Raw genomic sequence first — 18,982 nt, forward strand, 5'->3', positions numbered from 1 at the left:
GCCTCCGCTTTTCGAAGCAGACCAGAAAGAATAGAGCGGCTAGGCTCTCGGCCGCACTAACTGCCTCGGCACTTCGCCCTCCGAAGCAAACGGCGTCTTCCTCGGCATCGGTACCGAAAATGGCTGCCGCCCAAACCCCGAAGGCCCCATCGGCCGATGCAGCCCCGGTCGACGTTGTCCCGCAGAAGGAGCAGCAGTCGGCGAAACGGCCCACCGACGAGTCGGTCGAGAGGCCCCAGAAGAAACGACGGGAGGATTCGGGACATGAATCCTCTAAGAAGGCGAAGAGCAAGGAGAAGCGGAAACGGCCACGCTCCCCTCCGCCTCCCCCCGACGTGTCGGCACCGATCGGCACCGACCCAGTGAGAAGGGTTCCCCCCTCTCCTCTCCGCACCCCCGCTACTCCAGGGGCTAGCGCGAGAAGGCAGCGCAGCCCTCCGACACCAAGGGCTAGCGGCCATCGACCACGCAGCCCTCCAACTCCGCGGGCTAGCGGCCATCGACCACGCAGCCCTTCAACTCCACGGGCTAGCGCGCATCGGCGTCGTACCTCCCCGACGCCTGGACCCAGCGACCATCGGCTGCAGTCCTCGACACACGACGTGGAGATCGACCTCACCCGTCGGTCTCCATCGGTGGCGTCTCGTCAGCGGAGCTTCGACTCGGCATCGGACGTCGAGTCTCTTCCACCGGTCGACGTGACAACGCCTGCGGCACCCAAGCGCGTGAGGCCAAGGGAGCCTTCGGTCGAGCCACGCCACTACCCATCGATGCCGCATTGGGAGCACCATCGATGGCAGTCGACGTATCCCTGCTGCCCCCAATATCATTGGCATCAGCCACTCGACCACCCGGACTGGGAGCATCAATCTGAGCTATCCTCGCTCTCCAGGACATCGCATCGGTCCAAGCATCCTCAGGGATCGGCCACGACTCCTCGGGACAAACGCGTCACACCGACGGAGCCTCCGCGCCGAACACCGACACCGACCCGGTCGCCGCGAAGGGAGCCATCACCGCGCCTATCGGAGCGCTCGGGCAGAGGAGAGTCCTCCCCGTCGGGGTCGGAAAGCGACGAGGAGAGAACCTGGGAGCCCTCACCGGACCCCAACACGTCAGAGGACCTCCCAGTCTCGCCCTCTGAGGACCTACGCTCCTATGCGGAGATGGTCAAAAGAATGGCAGCGACCATCTCCCTCCCCATCTCTCAACCCAAGCCAACCGTGGACGATAGTGTTTTTGATATCGTCCAGAAGGACACTTCTCCAGCCGTCTCCCTCCCAATGACAAAGGTCATGCTCCAGGCGCTCAAGGATCCGTGGAAGAAGCCATCCTCTGCACCGGTGTCTTCAAGAAAACTGGACCACATGTACAAGGTCCAAGAGGCGGGGGCTGAATTTCTGTTCACACATCCTAGACCAAATTCAGCCATCGTCTCCTCTTCCTCGAGGTCACGTAAGGTGCACTCTACCCCCCCTGACAAGGAGGGGAAGAAACTCGACGCCATGGGGAGGAAGATCTACTCGGCGGGGTCCCTCGGCGCCAAGGTATCGAACTATACGGCCTGTATGGCCAGATACCAATACGCCATGTGGGAGCAGCTGTCCCCCCTCCTGTCCTTCCTACCGGATGACAAGAAAACCACTGCCAAGGCACTGCTGCACGAGGGCCAGAAGGTCGCAAAGCAGCAACTAACAGCAGCCAAGCACCTAGTGGACGTTTCAGCTGCGGCAATCATGTCCGCTGTCTCCATTCGCAGGCACTCCTGGCTGAGATCGACCGCCCTGCAACAAGACACCAGGGCGCTTATCGAGGACCTGCCATTTGAAGGGGACGGACTCTTTAGTTCCACCACGGACACCGCACTGCAGGAACTAGATAAGAACCTTAAGATCTCTAGGAGCCTTGGGGTGCAGCCACTTCCCAGACAACCCAGAGCCAGACAGTGGAGCAGGTCCTGGTCGAGAAAGACTCCGCATAAGCCATCTTCGGACCAACAGTGGCGACCACGCCCTCCACAGCCCGACAAGCAGGCCTACTCGGGCAACAACAGAGGGCGCTACAGTGCCCAGCCATCAGGCAAACCGAAGGGCACCCGCCCCGCCAAGCAGGGGCTTTGACTTTCCTGCACCACGCGTCGTTGCCACCACCCAGCCCACCATCCGCCTTCGCCCTTTCCTGCCTGCCTGGGAGCTGGTCTCCTCAGACAGGTGGGTCCTCTCTGTCATCCAAGAGGGCTACAAAATAGACTTTGCTCAGATTCCAACACAGTCAGTGGTGATCACCACCCCCCCATCCCCACCTCTGCTGGCGGAGGTGGACACCCTCCTACAGAAACAAGCCATAGAGAAATTACCATCGGAAACCAGGACGGGTGGTTTCTACTCCCGCTACTTCCTAGTCCCGAAGAGAGATGGGGGATTAAGGCCCATCATGGACCTCCGGAATCTGAACAAATTCATCCTGTATCGAAAGTTCAGGATGTCCACACTGCAGTCCATCCTGCCCCTCATCAACCAAGGAGACTGGATGGCCACTCTAGACCTCAAGGATGCTTACTTTCACATCAGCATCCACCCAGAGTTCAGAAAGTTTCTCAGGTTTGCAATAGGCTCACAACACTTCCAGTTCACTGCCCTACCCTTCGGGCTCTCCACGGCACCCAGGGTGTTTACAAAGATGATGAGCGTCGTGGCCGCCTACCTGCGGCTGCAGGGGGTGATAGTCTTCCCATACATAGACGACTGGCTCCTGGTAGCCAATTCAAGAGAAAGTCTGTCTACCCACATCACAGCCACACTGCACCTTCTCGATGCCCTGGGCCTGCAGGTCAATCTAGAAAAGTCAAATCTCACTCCATCAAGGACAGTGCAGTTCATAGGGGCAGTGCTGGACACAAACCTCCATCGAGCTTTCCTCCCCGCCCAAAGGGCAGAGGACATCACCAACTCAGTACAGTTACTCCAGAACCAAGGCTGGGGCACAGTAAAGCAACTTCAGCGAATGCTGGGACTGATGGCAGCAACGACAAGCGTGCTTCTTTACGCGAAACTGAGGATGAGGGACCTACAGCTATGGTTTCTTCGCCAGTTTCGCCCGAACAGAGACTCACCTCGAAAGAGGTTCACTATTCCCCTTATGACGCTCCAATCGCTCCAGTGGTGGGGATCCAGAGACAATATCTGCCAGGGAGCTCCCTTCCACCTCCCACCGCCCTCAGTGACCATCACCACCGATGCCTCCCAGTGGGGCTGGGGCGCCCACATGGAAGGCCTGTGTGTGGGGGGCCAGTGGCCTCCCAAGCTGGCTGTGCACCATATCAACTATCTGGAGCTACTAGCGGTTCACTTTGCCCTTCGTTCCTTCCGCCCAAAGTTGATAGGGAGGACAGTGGCACTACTCACAGACAACACCACCGCTTTGGCGTACATCAACAGGCAGGGCGGGACAGTGTCCCGCCGCCTCTGTGCGTTGGCGATAGAATTGTGGACGGAATGCATCCAGCACGACGTCTTCGTGAAGGCCGCACACCTCCCAGGGGTCCTCAACATTCAAGCGGACTCTCTGAGCAGGGGGGGGGCCTCCCCGCACGAGTGGGAACTTCAGTGGCGTTTCCTACAACCAGTTTTCCAGCTCTGGGGGTACCCACAGCTGGATGCCTTCGCCACGGCAGGCAACAAGAAGTGCCCTATGTTTTGCTCCAGAGGGGGTGCAGACCCTGCATCCCTGGGGGACGGGCTCCTCATCCCGTGGGAGGGCCGCTTCCTCTATCTGTTCCCTCCTCTCCCTCTGCTGACCAGGGTAATAAACAAGTTAGCGAGGGAGAGGCCACGCTGTATCCTGGTGACCCCCTGGTGGCCCCGCCAGAACTGGTTCGCCTCCCTACTGACCATGTCGGGGGGGAACTTCTACCACTTTCCAGCGGAACCAGACCTCCTGTCGTCCCAACGGGGGCGGGTGCTACACCACAACGTGCCACACCTGAAACTGACGGCGTGGCGCATAGACCCTTAGAGTTCTCGGGTAGGGTCCAGGAGGTCCTGTTGAATAGCAGGAAGCCCTCCACCAGGGCATCCTATGACAGGAAGTGGAAGAGGTTCTCGGACTTCATGGCTGGCCGGCCAGTCGCACCTAGGGAGGCTGGCCTGCCGGCAGTCTTTGATTTCTTGTTGTCCCTAGTAGACGCGGGCTTGGTGTTTTCCTCCATTAAGGTCTACTTGGCAGCCATTTCTGCCTTTCACGAACCTGTGGCTGGGCACTCCGTTTTCGCCCATCCCCAGTCCAAGAAGTTCATGAAGGGGCTATTTAGACTGCATCCACCGTCCAAACCCCCCACCCCACTGTGGGATTTGTCAATAGTCCTAGACAGATTAACCAGGCGGCCCTTCGAACCCATGGCCTCATGTTCCCTGCAGCTTCTGTCCTGGAAGACTGCCTTCCTAGTGGCCATCACCTCCGCACGCCGGGTGGGGGAACTCACGGCGATGCGTTGTGACTACCCCTACCTAGCCTTTAGAGAGTCGGGCGTCTCCCTGGCCCCTGATATCAACTTCCTTCCTAAGGTGCCCTCCCAATTCCACCTCAACCTGGAAGTGTGGCTCCCCGCCTTCTTCCCTAGCCCCTCCTCGGACGAGGAGCGTCGGCTTCACTCCCTAGACGTCCGGCGTGCCCTGCTTTTCTACCTAAGCCGATCCAAGTCCTTCCGTAAGGGACAGCAGTTATTCGTTTCCTACACCGCACCCAGAATGGGTGACAAGATTTCTTCACAGAGATTCTCGAAATGGTTGACAGAGACCATCAAGCTCTGCTACCTCCTAGCAAAGAGGCCACTGCCTGGACCTGTACGTGGCCACTCCACACGAGCGATGGCGACATCGGTGGCGTTCCTGAAGGGCGTGCCTCTGGCTGATGTCTGCAAAGCTGCTACCTGGTCGTCCCCGCATGCTTTCATGAAGCACTACGCGTTGGACGTGCATGCTCAGCAGAGGACCCGGTTGGGGACTGCGGTGCTACAATCTGTCATCTCCGGTTGACCGTCTTCCCACCTCCAGGTATGACTTGCTTGCTAATCTCCCACAAGTGTGATGCACAGAGACCACGAAGAAGATAGACAGGTTGCTTACCTGTAACTGTAGATCTTCGAGTGGTCATCTGTGCATTCACACTACCCACCCTCCTTCCCCACTGCTGACGGTCTCCCTTCCTTAGGGGCTTTCAGCGGTCAAGAAGGAACTGGTGGGATTGCCGCGGTGGCGCCGTTGGGCCTGCGCAGTGGGGCGCCGGCGCATGCCCAGTGGCGCCGTCCGCGGAAATCTTTCCCGGGCTTTCTTACAGATACCGACTGGGGACCAGCGCAGGCGCAGTACATCCCACAAGTGTGAATGCACAGATGACCACTCGAAGATCTACAGTTACAGGTAAGCAACCTGTCTTTCGTAAAAGGAGAAGTACACTTTCCACAAACAGACCTACATAAATAGGAAATGTATAAAGGGGGAGGGAACGGGGCACTGTGCTGAAGAAAGGGGGAACATTCCATCAGAAGGGACACCTTCTGCACTTGGTGAACAGGAATCCTTTCATACCAAGGAACCATCCCTGGGCAGGGAGGTGGGGGCTCTTGGTGGGTGATTAGATCCTTTGGCGTGTAGATAGATGGGTTGTGAACCACATACTAACTGCATGGTGACTTGCCTGCCTGGTGCAAAGGTAGTGAACATTACATGTAGTCTAAATAGGCTGGTAGACAGCTCTGGGGAAGAGCCAGTGGTCATAGTACATGTTGGCACCAATGATGTGGGAGAGTGTACTGGTGTGGTCCTGGAGGAAAAATCTAGGCTGCTAGGCAAGAGACTCAAGGTTGGGACCTCCAAGATAGCCTTCTCAGAAGTGCTGCTTATTCCACATGCAGGGCCAGCTAAACAGACACAGATTAGGAGTCTCCATTCCTGGATGAGACAATGGCTTAGGGAGGAAGGGTTTAAGTTTGTGAGGCACTGTGATGCTTTTTGGAACAAACAGGACCTGTACAAAAGAGACAGCCTCTGCTTGTTCTGAGAAGGAACCAGAGTGCTGGTGCTTAAAAAAGAAGAAGTGGCAGAGCAGTTTTTAAACTAAATCCTGGTGGAAAGCCGACAGGAGGAGAAATGTCTCTGCTTCAGAATGGCTCATCTCTAAGAAATGAAGCAGTAGCTGTTACTGTTTTAGAGGAATATGGATTAGAGCTGGCCACTGAGACAGTGACAAACAATATTGGCTGCCTGACAAGGTCTAGAGGCCAGAGGAGGAAGGTTGCGGACCTAATGGATCTGGGGAATTATACATGTTTATATGTATATGCCAGAAGTATCCAGGGTAGAATGGGGGAACTGGAGTGCTTAGTACCAAGGAAGATCATAGACATTGTGGGCATTTCAGAAACTTGGTGGGATGAGGACAATCAGTAGGATAGTGATTCCTGGATATAAATTATAGTGGAAGGATAGGGAGGGAAGGGTTGGATATGGAGTGGCTGCCAGAGAGGGTATATAATGCAATAAAATTGAGATGAGAATCAAAGAGAAATAGATTGGCTTACAGAAATGTAATGGGTGGAAATATTGGGCCCAAAAGGAAGCTTAACTCTGGGAGTTCGTTATCACCCATCAGATCAAAGGCTAGAGGATGATTTAAAAACAGCAAAAGAATTAAGGAAAGTAGCTAGATGAAATAACTGTGTCATAATTGTTGATTCTAACTGCCCACACATTGATTAGGTCAATATATGTTCAAGTCAGGAGAAAGAGACTGGGTTTCTCGATACTTTCATTGACTGTGCCATGGAGCAGACGGTTATAGAACCTACGAAAGGAGAGGTGATTGTGGACTTGGTCCTAACTAATGCTCAAAACATGGTCAGAGATGTAAACATGACAGCACCGGTTGGGTACAGTGACCATAATGCTATTAAATTTATCATTTATGTAAGAAGGGAGTTAACCAAAAAGACCAACATAACCACATTTAACTTTAGAAAGGGTAACTTCTCTCAAATGAAGGGGCTTGTGAAGAAGAAACTGAAAGAAAAGATATGAAGGGTCAAATCCCTTTGGGGAGCTTGGTGACTATTTAAAATTACAATACTGAAAGCTCAGATAAAATGTATGCCACAGGTTAGGAAAGGTACAGATAGGTATAAAAAAAGGCCTGCCTGGTTAACAAACAGAGTAAAAGAAAACGGATTCTTTTAAGCAGTGGAAGGCTGTTCTGGATGAGGTAAATAAAAGGGAGCACAGGCTTCGGCAAATAAAATGTGTTCCTTTTAAAATAGTGTGCCCAAAACGGTGGAGGTCTATGCGGTACAGAGAACCACTCCCGAGTATGTATTAAAAAATAAAATGTTTACAAGCATATTTTTAGCACAGCATGAAATTGAGCAAGGGATTCCAAAAGAAATGGGGGGAATGCAGATCTTCTGCTCTGTACATGCCCTATCAGATGTTAAAATCAGACAGGCCCCTTTTGCTTAGGATGTTACAGCTCCCTGTAGAGGTGGTCTTAAATTAAAGCTTGCTGCAGCTCTTGAATTGAGCACATGGTCAAAATGGCTGTCTTCCCAGAGGAGGGGTCTGCCTGTGCTCGTGGACACAGCACCCAAGGAAGAGAGGCCTCCTCCTTGCTGCAAGGTTTTATCATATCTGTTTCTCTACCCACTGACCTGGTCACACCAGGTCAAAGGAGTGTTTCTTCCAGCTTCTTCCTAGAGATTATTCCTGGAGTCCCTTTAGCCTAAAGTTCTCCAAATTTCTGTTCCCTGGTTGGATAGAGGGACAGATCTTAACCCACCCGTTATTTCTCCTGTTAGATCCAGTAGCATATGTATGAAAGTGAGCTGAGGTACATCTGGGAAGCAATTGAACTGACTTCCCCCTCCAAAGCCTGTTTCCTGCCCGGAAGGGAAAAACCCTGTTAAAACACAAAGTGGAGGTTTCTGCATTCAAACCTCCCAGGAAAAAATGCATTTCTTCACAGACCTGGTTACTTGAAACACACATGATCGTACCAAAACCTTCCAGACTGGCACTTTTGTTGGTTTGAGGTGGTCACTTCTCTGAGTTTAAAAGAAATGTCCCATAGAAATGTATGTATGTATCAAAACTGTGAACTCTTAGAACAGCTTGAGCTTTTTCTGGGCATCGGTCCATCTGTTCAAAGTAGCCTCACCAAGTACTAGGGTTGCCAACCTCCAGTTCAGGGCTGGAGATCTTCTGGAATCACAACTTATTTCCAGACTAAAAAAAAATCAATTTTATTTATTTAAAGCATTTATTCCCCTTCTCCTGGAAAAAAAATGGCTGCTTCGGAAGGTGGCCTGCATGATGTTAAACTCTGCTGAGGTCTCTCCCTTTCCTAAACCCAGCTTTCCCAGACTCCACCTTTAAATCTGCAGGTATTTCTGAACCTGGGGTTGGCAACACTCTTTAGTACACAGCTGAGAAAGTAAAACTTGTAAATTTTTTTGCACATCTGAAAATTAAAATTGCCAGAGTTGCTGCTTATTCATCTAGTACCTTTAACCAAAAGGGGTCTGAGACGCCTTGATTGTTCCCCAGTCCTCTGATATTAAAGCCACAGTCTTCAACTTTTTCATTCTTGGAGCTGACCTAAAACCCAAATTTGCAGCATGAGACCCAATTTTAATTGTTCTCCATATATATGTGCCTTTCAGCTTCACTTTCTGTTGGGTAAGAATCCAAGGAAAGCAGAATTCTTGTGCCTTTAATAATGTCAGAGGAGAAGGAATTTTGGCCAGTTTGTCTTGTCAATGCAGAGGTGAGAAAAGGAAGGCCTGTTTTAGCTCCCTCTTTGAGATCTCTATTCAAGGATACAGAAGTTATGTTATCCTTTTCAGCTGACTGCCCCTCCCTTGTCTTCGCCTTGCATATTTTCGCCTGCTCTTTCTCTCTCTATCAAAAAGAAGAGGAAGAATTAAGAATAGAAAATGGTGCTTCTGTCGCAATACAGACCAGCATTTTCAATGCCAGCATCACTTGCCACTGCCTGCCCTGAGAAAAAGATGGTCTTGCAAAATCACTGTAAGATGCAATTTGAGGCGCTGCTTCTGTTGAGGTCTGTTTTCCCATCTTCTGCCTTCATTTGCTGGAATAGCAAATTTTAGGCTGCGCTTCATATTTTAATCTAGAGTAGCTTTGGAAAAACAGTGCCAGAGCTGCACATAACATGTAGAAAGCCAACAAGAGAGGCAGTCTGGTGTAGTTGGTAGAGTGCCAGGCTTGGACTGGAACCATCTCCGTTCAACTTGTCACTCACCTGCAGCTGGAAGCAAGCCAGCAACTGTATCAGCCTGGCAAATCCCACAGGATTGTTGTGAGTGGAACCGCAGGGGAGAGAGCACAAGTGTGCCTCTCACACAGCGGACAGAGATATTCGGCAAAATTTAGAGGAGCTGACAGATGGCTGGAGATTTCATACACATCTACCAATGGGAGGGGGGTGCTTGCATATGAAAGTGTAGACTTGAATGATAACATAAGTCGTTTCTAAATATGGAGAATTTCCTGTTGTATGTAGTGCAAATGCAGGAGGGGAAATCCCACATCTTCCCTGTTACTCTGTTGCAGCTGAGACGATTGGAGTAACTGAGCCTTGTCTGCCATTGATAGGGTTGAGTTCCCTGGTTTTGGGTCTGACAAAATGGGCTTGAGCTTGTGCCATCCTACATCTGCTGACCTTTCAAGTCAGTTAATGACATCCCTGGTCAGTGCTGCAATTCCAGTCCGGGCTTAGAATCTCCCTTCTGGTTTCTTTCCCCCTCTTCTGCGTCATTTTCACCCAGGCAGGAGCTCACACCGAGTCTTGCCGCTGTGACAAACATGTCTGCCTTCTACAAAAATCTGCTGCAGTCGGCAAGCCTGATAAAATCTAGTGCAATTCTCTGCAGTCCATAAACCCCAGCAGAAAAGCCACTGCAAGCAGACTGGCTCAAACCTTCCTCTTCACGGGAGGCTGCACTTTACAGCCTTTCAGGTGGCCCCTCCAACACAAGCAGACAATTTTCTTGCTTTCACATCCTAAACAAGCAAAGCGTAGCTTTTTTAAAAAAAGAAATCTTTGCTTTCTCAACATGTTTTATTGCAATCCTTGCAGCCTGATCTCAGGCATATTTGCTCTGAGGTCAGTCCCAAGTGTGTTTAATGCTGCAAACATAATGCTTTGCTTTCTGACGTGTCATTCCATATTTCCCTGCAGAATCACTGTGTGTCGCTCACCACTCAAAAGCATTTCTCTGTCTTTGCAGGGAATGGACCTTTTCTTTGCATGTCGGTGATTGTGTAGCGTTAGAATAAAAACCTGATGCACTATTTGTGCATTTGTACATATTGTTCTTCGCGGTATACGGATGGTTTAGCAGGGAGAAAGCCATCTCGCAGAAGACAGGGGACTGCTGCCAAAAAAAAAACAAAAAAAAAAACTGGCAGTCCTGTGTGGACGTCTCCTGCTCTGTATTATAGAATCATAGAGTTGGAAGGGACCTCTAGGGTCATCTAGTCCAACCCCCTGCACAATGCAGGAAACTCACAAACACCTCCCCCAAAATTCACAGGATCTTCATTGCTGTCAGATGACCATTTAGCCTCTGTTTAAAAACCTCCAAGGAAGGAGAGCCCACCACCTCCCAAGGAAGCCTGAGGAATCTACTGAGGAATCGCTCTAACGGTCAGGAAGTGCTTCTTAATGTTGAGTCGGAAACTCTTTTGATTTAATTTCAACCCATTGGTTCTGGTCCTACCTTCCAGGGCCACAGAAAACAATGCCACACCATCCTCTATATGACAGCCCTTCAAGTACTTGAAGATGGTGATCATATCACCTCTCAGTCGCCTCCTCTCCAAGCTAAACATCCCCAGCTCCTTCAACCTTTCCTCATACAATTTGGTCTCCAGACCCCTCACCATCTTTGTCACCCTCTTCTGGACCCGTTCCAGCTTGTCTATATCCTTCTTAAAATGCGGTGCCCAAAACTGAACACAATACTCCAGGTGAGGTCTTACCAGAGCAGAGTAAAGCGATACCATCACTTCACGTGATCTGGACACTATACTTCTGTTGATACAGCCCAAAATTGCATTTGCCTTTTTAGCCACCGCATCACACTGTTGACTCATGTTCAGCGTGTGATCCACTAAGACCCCTAGATCCTTTTTGCACATACTACTGCTAAGACAAGTCTCCCCCATCCTATAACCATGCATTGGATTTTTCCTACCTAAATGCAGAACTTTACATTTATCCCTGTTAAAATTCATTTTATTGGTTTTAGCCCAGTTTTCCAGCCTGTCAAGGTCATCCTGTATCCTGTTTCTGTCGTCTTCTGTGTTTGCAACCCCTCCCAATTTAGTATCATCTGCAAATTTAATAAGCATTCCCTCTATTCCTTCATCCAAATCATTGCTAAAGATATTGAACAAAACAGATCCCAGGACAGATCCCTGAGGCACTCCACTTGTCACTCCTCTCCAAGAGGATGAGGAACCCTTCGCAAGCACTCTTTGGGTGCGATCTGTCAACCAGTTACAGATCCACCTAACGGTAACAGGATCCAAACCACATTTTACCCACTTGTCAACAAGGATAGCATGTAGAAAGAGGGAGTGACAGGTGAGCAGGCCTGTTGGTTGCCTCTCTTGACTGCCCCTGTTCTTGATGGAGAGGGGTGTGCTGTGCATTGATGATGGAGGGGGACCCCATTCCCTCAAAGTCTGAGTGCCATTTTAGTGCTTTAAAATGCTCTGGCACAACCCTCTTTTTACTTTTTCATTTAACATACTGTTTAGCCCGAAGAAAATTCCTACAAATACTGTTCCCTTGTTTTGGATAACGTTCCACGTGGTCCTAAAGCAGTTTCCAGTAGCTACTTTGAATGATTTTTTTCCAGTCAAACCACATGGCTGTAAACATTTATAACGAAGCTAGTTCACTTTTATGTTTTTTATGTGGCTGGCCTTTTCTGTTGCAGAATCACGAATTATGTCCATAAAGCCAATGTATTTTTCCTCGATAAACAAGTGGGGTTGCCAGCTTCCCTCTGGCCGCCAGCAGGGGCTGGGGGGGCTGGGGTTGCCAGCTCCAGGTTGGGAAACTCCTGGAGATTTGAGGATGGAGCCTGGGGAAGACAAGGGACCTCAGCGGGATACAGTGCCATAGAGCACACCCTCCAGAGCATCCATTTTCTCCAGGGAAGCTGGTCTCTGTATGAGCTATAATTCTGGGGGATCCCCAGGCCCCACCTGGAGGCTGGCATGACAACTAGGTGCCTTAGTTGCTCTTCCCAGGTGATAGGGCCAGTGTTTTTGTATGAGCACTTCCTTGCTGAAACTTCTTTGAACTTCTACCAGAGTCTCTGGCCATGTGCATAAAAACCCACATATTCTGCCAAAAAATTCGTTGCAGCATTTTGTTTTGTTTTTTGTAATTCTCGTTTGATAAGTGAGGGTTGTCCATCCTCTTTCCTAAAAGTAGATTTGAAGATTTTTCTAACCCCCAGATGCAACGTGTTACAAGGGAAAATTCTCAGAAATCTGCAGGAACCTTGTGAAGGAGTCATCTAGAAGCTTCTTCCAGTTCCTTGAGCGCTAATGTCTCGTATTTTCTAGGGTAGCCAACCTCCAGGTGGCAACTGGATATCTCCCACTATTACAGTTGATCTCCAGACAGTACAGATCAGTTCCCCTAGAAAAACTGGCAGCTTTGGAAGATATTGAAAAAGATAATGGATTTATATCCCGCCCTCCACTCCGAATCTCAGAGCGGCTCACAAACTCCTTTATCTTCCTCCCCCACAACAGACACCCTGTGAGGTGGGTGGGGCTGAGAGGACTCTCACAGCAGCTGCCCTTTCAAGGACAACCTCTGCCAGTGCTATGGCGGACCCAAGGCCATGCTAGCAGGTGCAAGTGGAGGAATGGGAATCAAACCCGGTTCTCTCAGATAAGATTCTGCAGACTTAACCACTACACCAGACTGGCTCTCAAACTGGAGGGTGGGCTCTATGGCATCATGACCCTACTGAGCTCCCTCCCTTCCCTAAGCTCTCCCGTCCAAATCTCCAGGGATTTTTCAGCCTGGATTTGACAGCCCTGTTGTGTTAATTGATTTCCCAAGTTCCCATGTTGCCTGATACAGACCACAAAAAAGGCTTTACTTGGTCTGAAAAAGCAAAGGAGGGACTGGTGTCCTTTGGCTTCTTGTGGTTCACTCTTGTTTCATCTCCTTATATTTGTGGCTGCCTGATTTGTATTTATAGCCAGAAATGACAAGTCAAGTTGATGTGTGTCTGTTAACAGGACCCCCCATATATTTGGGGGCCTATAAATCCTACCAGCAGCCATCTGTTGTTTCCACTATGTGTGGGATGAGTGTCCTTGATTATCATGGTGCTTTGTCCCTCTCTCCTACCTATGCACAAAGGAATGCTGGGACTAGTAGTTCCTGAGAAAACACATCACATAGACCAACATGATACTCTGCCTCTCTGTGCACGTACTGGGTTTGCAGTGCAAGCGCATTCTCTCTCAACCGATAGCGATGCACTGTTCAGAACTTCAGTTGGTCTGCTGTAATGCCGCTTCTCATTGGCTCAACCCCCCCCCCAGCCACACCCAAACACAAAACCCCACAACTTCTGGACACCTAGGTTGCCATCTTCCAGGTGGTAGAGAACCAAAACAACTGTGCACACGAACTGCAGACAAATAAAACTTACTTACAAACTTGTCACTCTCTGTTTCACTTTTTATAGAAGTGTATCCACATATGAAAAAATGAAACAGAGATTGACAAGTTTGTAAGTAAGTTTTATTTGTCTGCTGTTCGTGTGCACAGTTGTTTCGGTTCTCTTCTGTTGACACTGTGTATTTCTGTTGGTTTTGCCTATCGTCCAGGTAGTGGCTGGAGATCTCCAGCTGTTACATACACGGGGGGGTGGGGAGGCCAAATTTCTATAAAGATCTTTGAGCATAAGCTACAATATAGCTTCAGATTTTTAAAAATAGGGTAATAAGGCTTCCTACTCCAGGACAGCCACCACCACCCAGATTTCTGGTCAAGTGTTCTTTTCTCTCCCTGCCCCTCTCCAGATATGGCTCCCATCTTCCCCCATCTCATCTTCACTGCTTCATGCATTTCCTCCACTCTCTATAGGCTTCTAAAGCTATGGAATTTGACTCTGAGCAACAAAGCATGTGCACACTCAGAAGGCACAGGTGGATTGTAGTAGTGCCTACAGTGTGCACAAACTTACCTCAGATACAACTGGGACTGCCTCAGGGGCAAGTGCTGGGGCAGATGGGCCAGGGGCATCTGCCCTGCAGGGCTCTCCCGGAGCTTCCTGCTCCATCTCTGGCCATGTCTCTGGCTTCCTCTGAGGCTTCTGAGTCAGTCCAGGACCACTTCTGCGGGGGGTATGTCATTCTGGTTTTTCTCTGGAAGTGATATAGCGGCATGTCCCCCCACCCCTGCGCCTCCTGTTGGTTGCCAGGCTTGGCGGTCCTACATACAACACTTTCTCCTTTTAGAAGCCCTGGAAAGGAGCAAGGGTGGGGGGTGGGGGGTGGGACCTGCCTGAAACTAAAGGACATAGGGAGTGAAAGCAGGAGAGAATTCCATTCCATCAGCTGTGTGGTTGTCTTAATGTTAAAAGCAGATGCTTACCCCCACCCCAGCCTTATAGGTAAATGGGGTAGACATGTGAGCAACTTGACTGCTCCCACAATCGGTACTTCGGGCCATACTTCGTCACAGTCTTGTGGGTTGTTACTAATGGGAATAAGAAAACACCCAGTCATCGCTCGTGTTATGACCTGGATGGGTCAGGCTAGCCTGATCTGAGACCCAGTCTGGTGTAGTGGTTAAGTGCACGGACTCTTATCTGGGAGATTCCCCACTCCTCCACTTGCACCTGCTGGAATGGCCTTGGGTCAGCCGTAGCTTTCGTAGGAGTTGTCCTTGAAAGGGCAGCTGCTGTAAGAGCTCTTAGCCCCACCTACTTCACAGGGTGTCTGTTGTGGGGGGGGGGAAGGTAGAGGAGATTGTGACCGCTCTGAGATTCGATTCCGAGTATAGGGTGGGATATAAATCCAATATCATCATCATCTCAGAAGCTAAGCAGGGTTGGCTCTTCTTAGTCTTTGGATGGGAGACCACCAAGGAAGTTCAGGGTCACAGTGCTGAGGCAGGCAATGGCAACCCCCCTCTGAATGTCTCTTGCCTTGAAAACCCTACAGGGTTGGCCTAAGTTGGCTGTGACTTGGCCTCACCTTCCACCACCACCCCCATTTACCAGGGAGGAGGGGATGGCCGGGGGCTGTCATTTTGAGCTGGCACTCAGCAGCCTTCCAGAATATGCAGTTGTACTCTAAGATAGATTTTAGGGTCATATCTTCTTGCGGTTGGGAGCTGCCTTGGTTACCGTAAACGAGGTCAGGTACGCATGTTTTCTATAATAAATGAAAGACATTTTACTGTGGGAAATCTAGGATGGTGGGGAGAGGAGTGGACAGAATTTAAAAGGGATGTCCTTGTAGTTTGGATATATGAATGTGTCTAACAGCGAGGCTTAAACTATAAAAACCCTTAACAAGTCAAAATGCCCCCAAAAGGAAAAGGAGGTCTGAAATAGATGTAGACTCTCTGGACAAGAAATGATTGATTGCATGAAGGGCAGTGCAGCAAGAATAGCAGCCTTTGAAATATTATGGGATGGCCTACATAAGAAAAGTGCAGTATAGAGCAGAACAAATTATCTGATACACACATACCCCTCCCTGTGTTGAAGGCAAGTATCTTCTAAGGCAATTCCTGAATAAAGGCAAAGAATTGTCCAGCTTCTGGACAATGGGAGGGAGCCCATTTTTCACAGTTAAATTTAAGACCTGTTTTTACAACCTCCTAACTCCACCTGCAGAGACTGGGGTGTAATTACAAAAAAATTCCTATACAATGTGCGGGGATGAGTTGGCAGCTCTTTCTGTGTTCCAAGACACAAGTAGATTTATGTTACCTCTTGGCAAGAGAGAAAATACGGAAGAGCTTTGGATGGGATCCTAGATTAGAATACATTGCTTTTAAAACATTGCTAAAGCATAAAATAATATGGATTTCTTTCCCTCCTTTGTTTTGTTTTGCAGCCAAAACCACCCAATCCTGATTGGCGTTATTCTGCGTCCTTAAGAGCTGGAATGCAAGGGTATGTACATCCTCGTTCTGAGGGATTTTCATTTTTGCCACTCTGTGAGGGAAACTGCCCAGCTGTGGTTTGGTTACTATAAACAGCATAGAGCACATTCACCCATAATTGCATGTGCCCCTCTGAAATGAATGGGAGTTGTGGTTTGGGGTTTTTGAAGAACTTCCTGGTGGATTGTGGCCCGATGCAGCTGTGAGGGAAACACACAGATACTGCTCTTTGGGCATGGCATCTGTCAGCTCTTTCCCAGAGATGTGATAATGAGCTCTTGCATTGTATCAATGCATTGAGGATGCATCCCAAGCAGTGTTCTGTTGTTGGATTACTGAACTGCATTAAAGCTCAGAATTGTCATTCTCAAGGGGGAGGGACGGTGGCTCAGTGGTGGAGCATCTGCTTGGGAAGCAGAAGGTCCCAGGTTCAATCCCTGGCATCTCCAAAAAAGGGTCCAGGCAAATAGGTGTGAAAAACCTCAGCTTGAGACCCTGGAGAGCCGCTGCCAGTCTGAGAAGACAATACTGACTTTGATGGACCAAGTGTCTGATTCAGTATAAGGCAGCTTCATATGTTCATATGTTCAATTAGTTATCAATGTTCCCAATCTGCTTTAATCAATACTACTACTACTACTACTACTTCTTCTTCTTCTTCTTCTTCTTCTTCTTCTTCTTCTTCTTCTTCTTCTTCTTCTTCTTCTTCTTCTTCTTCTTCTTCTTCTTCTTCTTCTTCTTCTTCTTCTTCTTCTTCTTCTTCTTCTTCTTCTTCTTCCCTCTCAGTTCACAGTATAAAAGCCACATTCTTATTGTTAGCTCATTATTCTTCCAATAGCTCTGGAAACTCTGGCACAGCCTTGGACTGTCCAAAGCCCCACAGAAGTCTTAGCTTCATGTCTAAGCAGGAATTTGAAACCCACACGTGGACCATAGCCAAACTTCACTCTGTTAGCTATGCCACTCTGCCAGTTGTAGCTGAGGGGGCATTCTGGGAGCTAGTTAGACAAAAACCAGGTAACCGGAATGACATTAGCGCGTATTTAATTATGAGAAAAGAAAAAGAAAGCAGTACTTTCCCTCCCCAGATCTGTGTTTAAACAAAATTGGCTCAAAAATTGACAATGGTTTTGACAGCTATAGAAATTAGAAATAGAAAAATAGAAATTAACACACAGATTTCAGGATTTTGAGTCAAGGGGTTGGATCTAGTGTGAAATTTTCGCTTAGGTTCCTATATAAGCAGAAATGTAGGGGTAAAAGACTACAGTAGCTGCTTGCACTAAGTTGTATACCCTATATCCTCACTTGTGTTTTTACCTACACAATATCTGCAGCCAGTTTTACGGCATTAAAATATATAGGGAGAAAAGTGCTGGTGCTGCAGAAGTTCTTGCTCCAGTGGTACTGCACTAAGTCTTTTGATGGTTCCACTTGTAAAATGCTGGATCCAAGTCATGGTTTCCTATGTGGTAAACAGAGCAAATGTCTTGATTTTGTAACATTCCCATGTGCTTTGCCCATTGCCACTTGAATCTATACCTGAATAACTGGCGGCAACTAAATTTGCTGGCCTCGTGGCAGCCTGGGATGAAAAATCTGCTGTGGAAAGTTCCTTGCTGTTTTCACTTCCTGCTCCTCAAAGACATCAGGCGCCATCCGCGCCAATGACAGCCGAAAGCTGAGGGCTGCCTGGAACTGACAGGACAGGGTGTCATTATTTATTTCAACACTAAGGCATAAACACTATGGGGATCTGGGGGTTTCCCAGCCATGCTGGAGGCTTTGCATCTCATTACTGGAAACCAAGCATTCTGTAAAGGCAACCCGTGGGCAACGCAGTTGTCCCTTAATTAAGTTGGTGGAATGCAAATATAATGGAAAGCCACAATTGCAAATCGTGCAGGAAGGAAACCTGAGAGCCCTGTTTGCAAGAAGCGCACTCCTAGAGAAAGGATACGTCACTTGTGCAAGCCGTGAGCATCTGTAATGTTATGTTTGAGGGACACAGGGTCAGAAAAAGGCAATATGGGTGATGCAAAAAAGAATCGTGCTGTCTTGTTGGGAACTGTGTTATCTAACCACTGTGTATGTTTGTTTAGCGCTGGGCACATGGAGGAGGCAGGAGGCTTACGAGCAGGACCAGGAGGACCGGAACAGCAGTGGCCAACAGTATCCAGTGCAACAACAGGTTAGGGAATGAGACTTCCATTTTCTGCTCAAGGGATGGCGTGGGAGGCATCTCCCTAGAAGGAGGAGCTCATGGTCTTGGACCCACCCTTTCCGCTGCATGGCTCAGCATTTTCTTTCTGTTTTGTGTTCGAAACCTGAATCTTCCCTCCGTCAGAGAACCCTAAAGGAGGCAAAGAAACAGTATCCCAGATGGGTACCAGTTATTGGGCTGAGTGAGTCCCAGCATCCTGGATCAGGAAAAAAGGGGCAGGAATATTGGTTTGGAGGAATTTTCTAGCCAACATGAAAAATACCTTCCTTTACAAAAGATGGCATAACGTTGTTATGTCAAGTGTCCCATTCTTCTTCTTCCAATTTTATATGTTCCTTTACTGTGTTCATGTATCACTTCTCACCTCTTAGAAGAAATTTAAGAGCAAGGGGGTGCAGTGCCTCCATTGGAATACAAAATGGCTTTGCTTAAAATAAGTTCAGCTACTCCTAAATTGCTAAATCCTAATCGGATTCAACTATACCTCAATAGCTGATCGTGTCCCCCTCCCCGCCCAATGACCAC

At 49.0% G+C, this 18,982-nt stretch overlaps 1 protein-coding gene across 10 annotated transcripts in view; it reads left to right on the plus strand.

Moving 5' to 3' along the window:
- The window catches only part of LOC132582139 (protocadherin alpha-C2-like), a 341,397-nt gene that overhangs the window by 250,097 nt on the left and 72,318 nt on the right, over nucleotides 1-18,982 (plus strand). For all 10 annotated transcript variants that reach the window (XM_060253603.1, XM_060253611.1, XM_060253612.1 and 7 more), the window contains 2 exons: nucleotides 16,185-16,243; nucleotides 18,336-18,424. In XM_060253603.1, the coding sequence (XP_060109586.1) occupies nucleotides 16,185-16,243; nucleotides 18,336-18,424 (148 nt within the window). The remainder of the gene's footprint in view (nucleotides 1-16,184; nucleotides 16,244-18,335; nucleotides 18,425-18,982) is intronic.

Source organism: Heteronotia binoei, chromosome 14, assembly GCF_032191835.1.
Source record: "Heteronotia binoei isolate CCM8104 ecotype False Entrance Well chromosome 14, APGP_CSIRO_Hbin_v1, whole genome shotgun sequence".
NCBI classification, from domain to species: domain Eukaryota; kingdom Metazoa; phylum Chordata; class Lepidosauria; order Squamata; family Gekkonidae; genus Heteronotia; species Heteronotia binoei.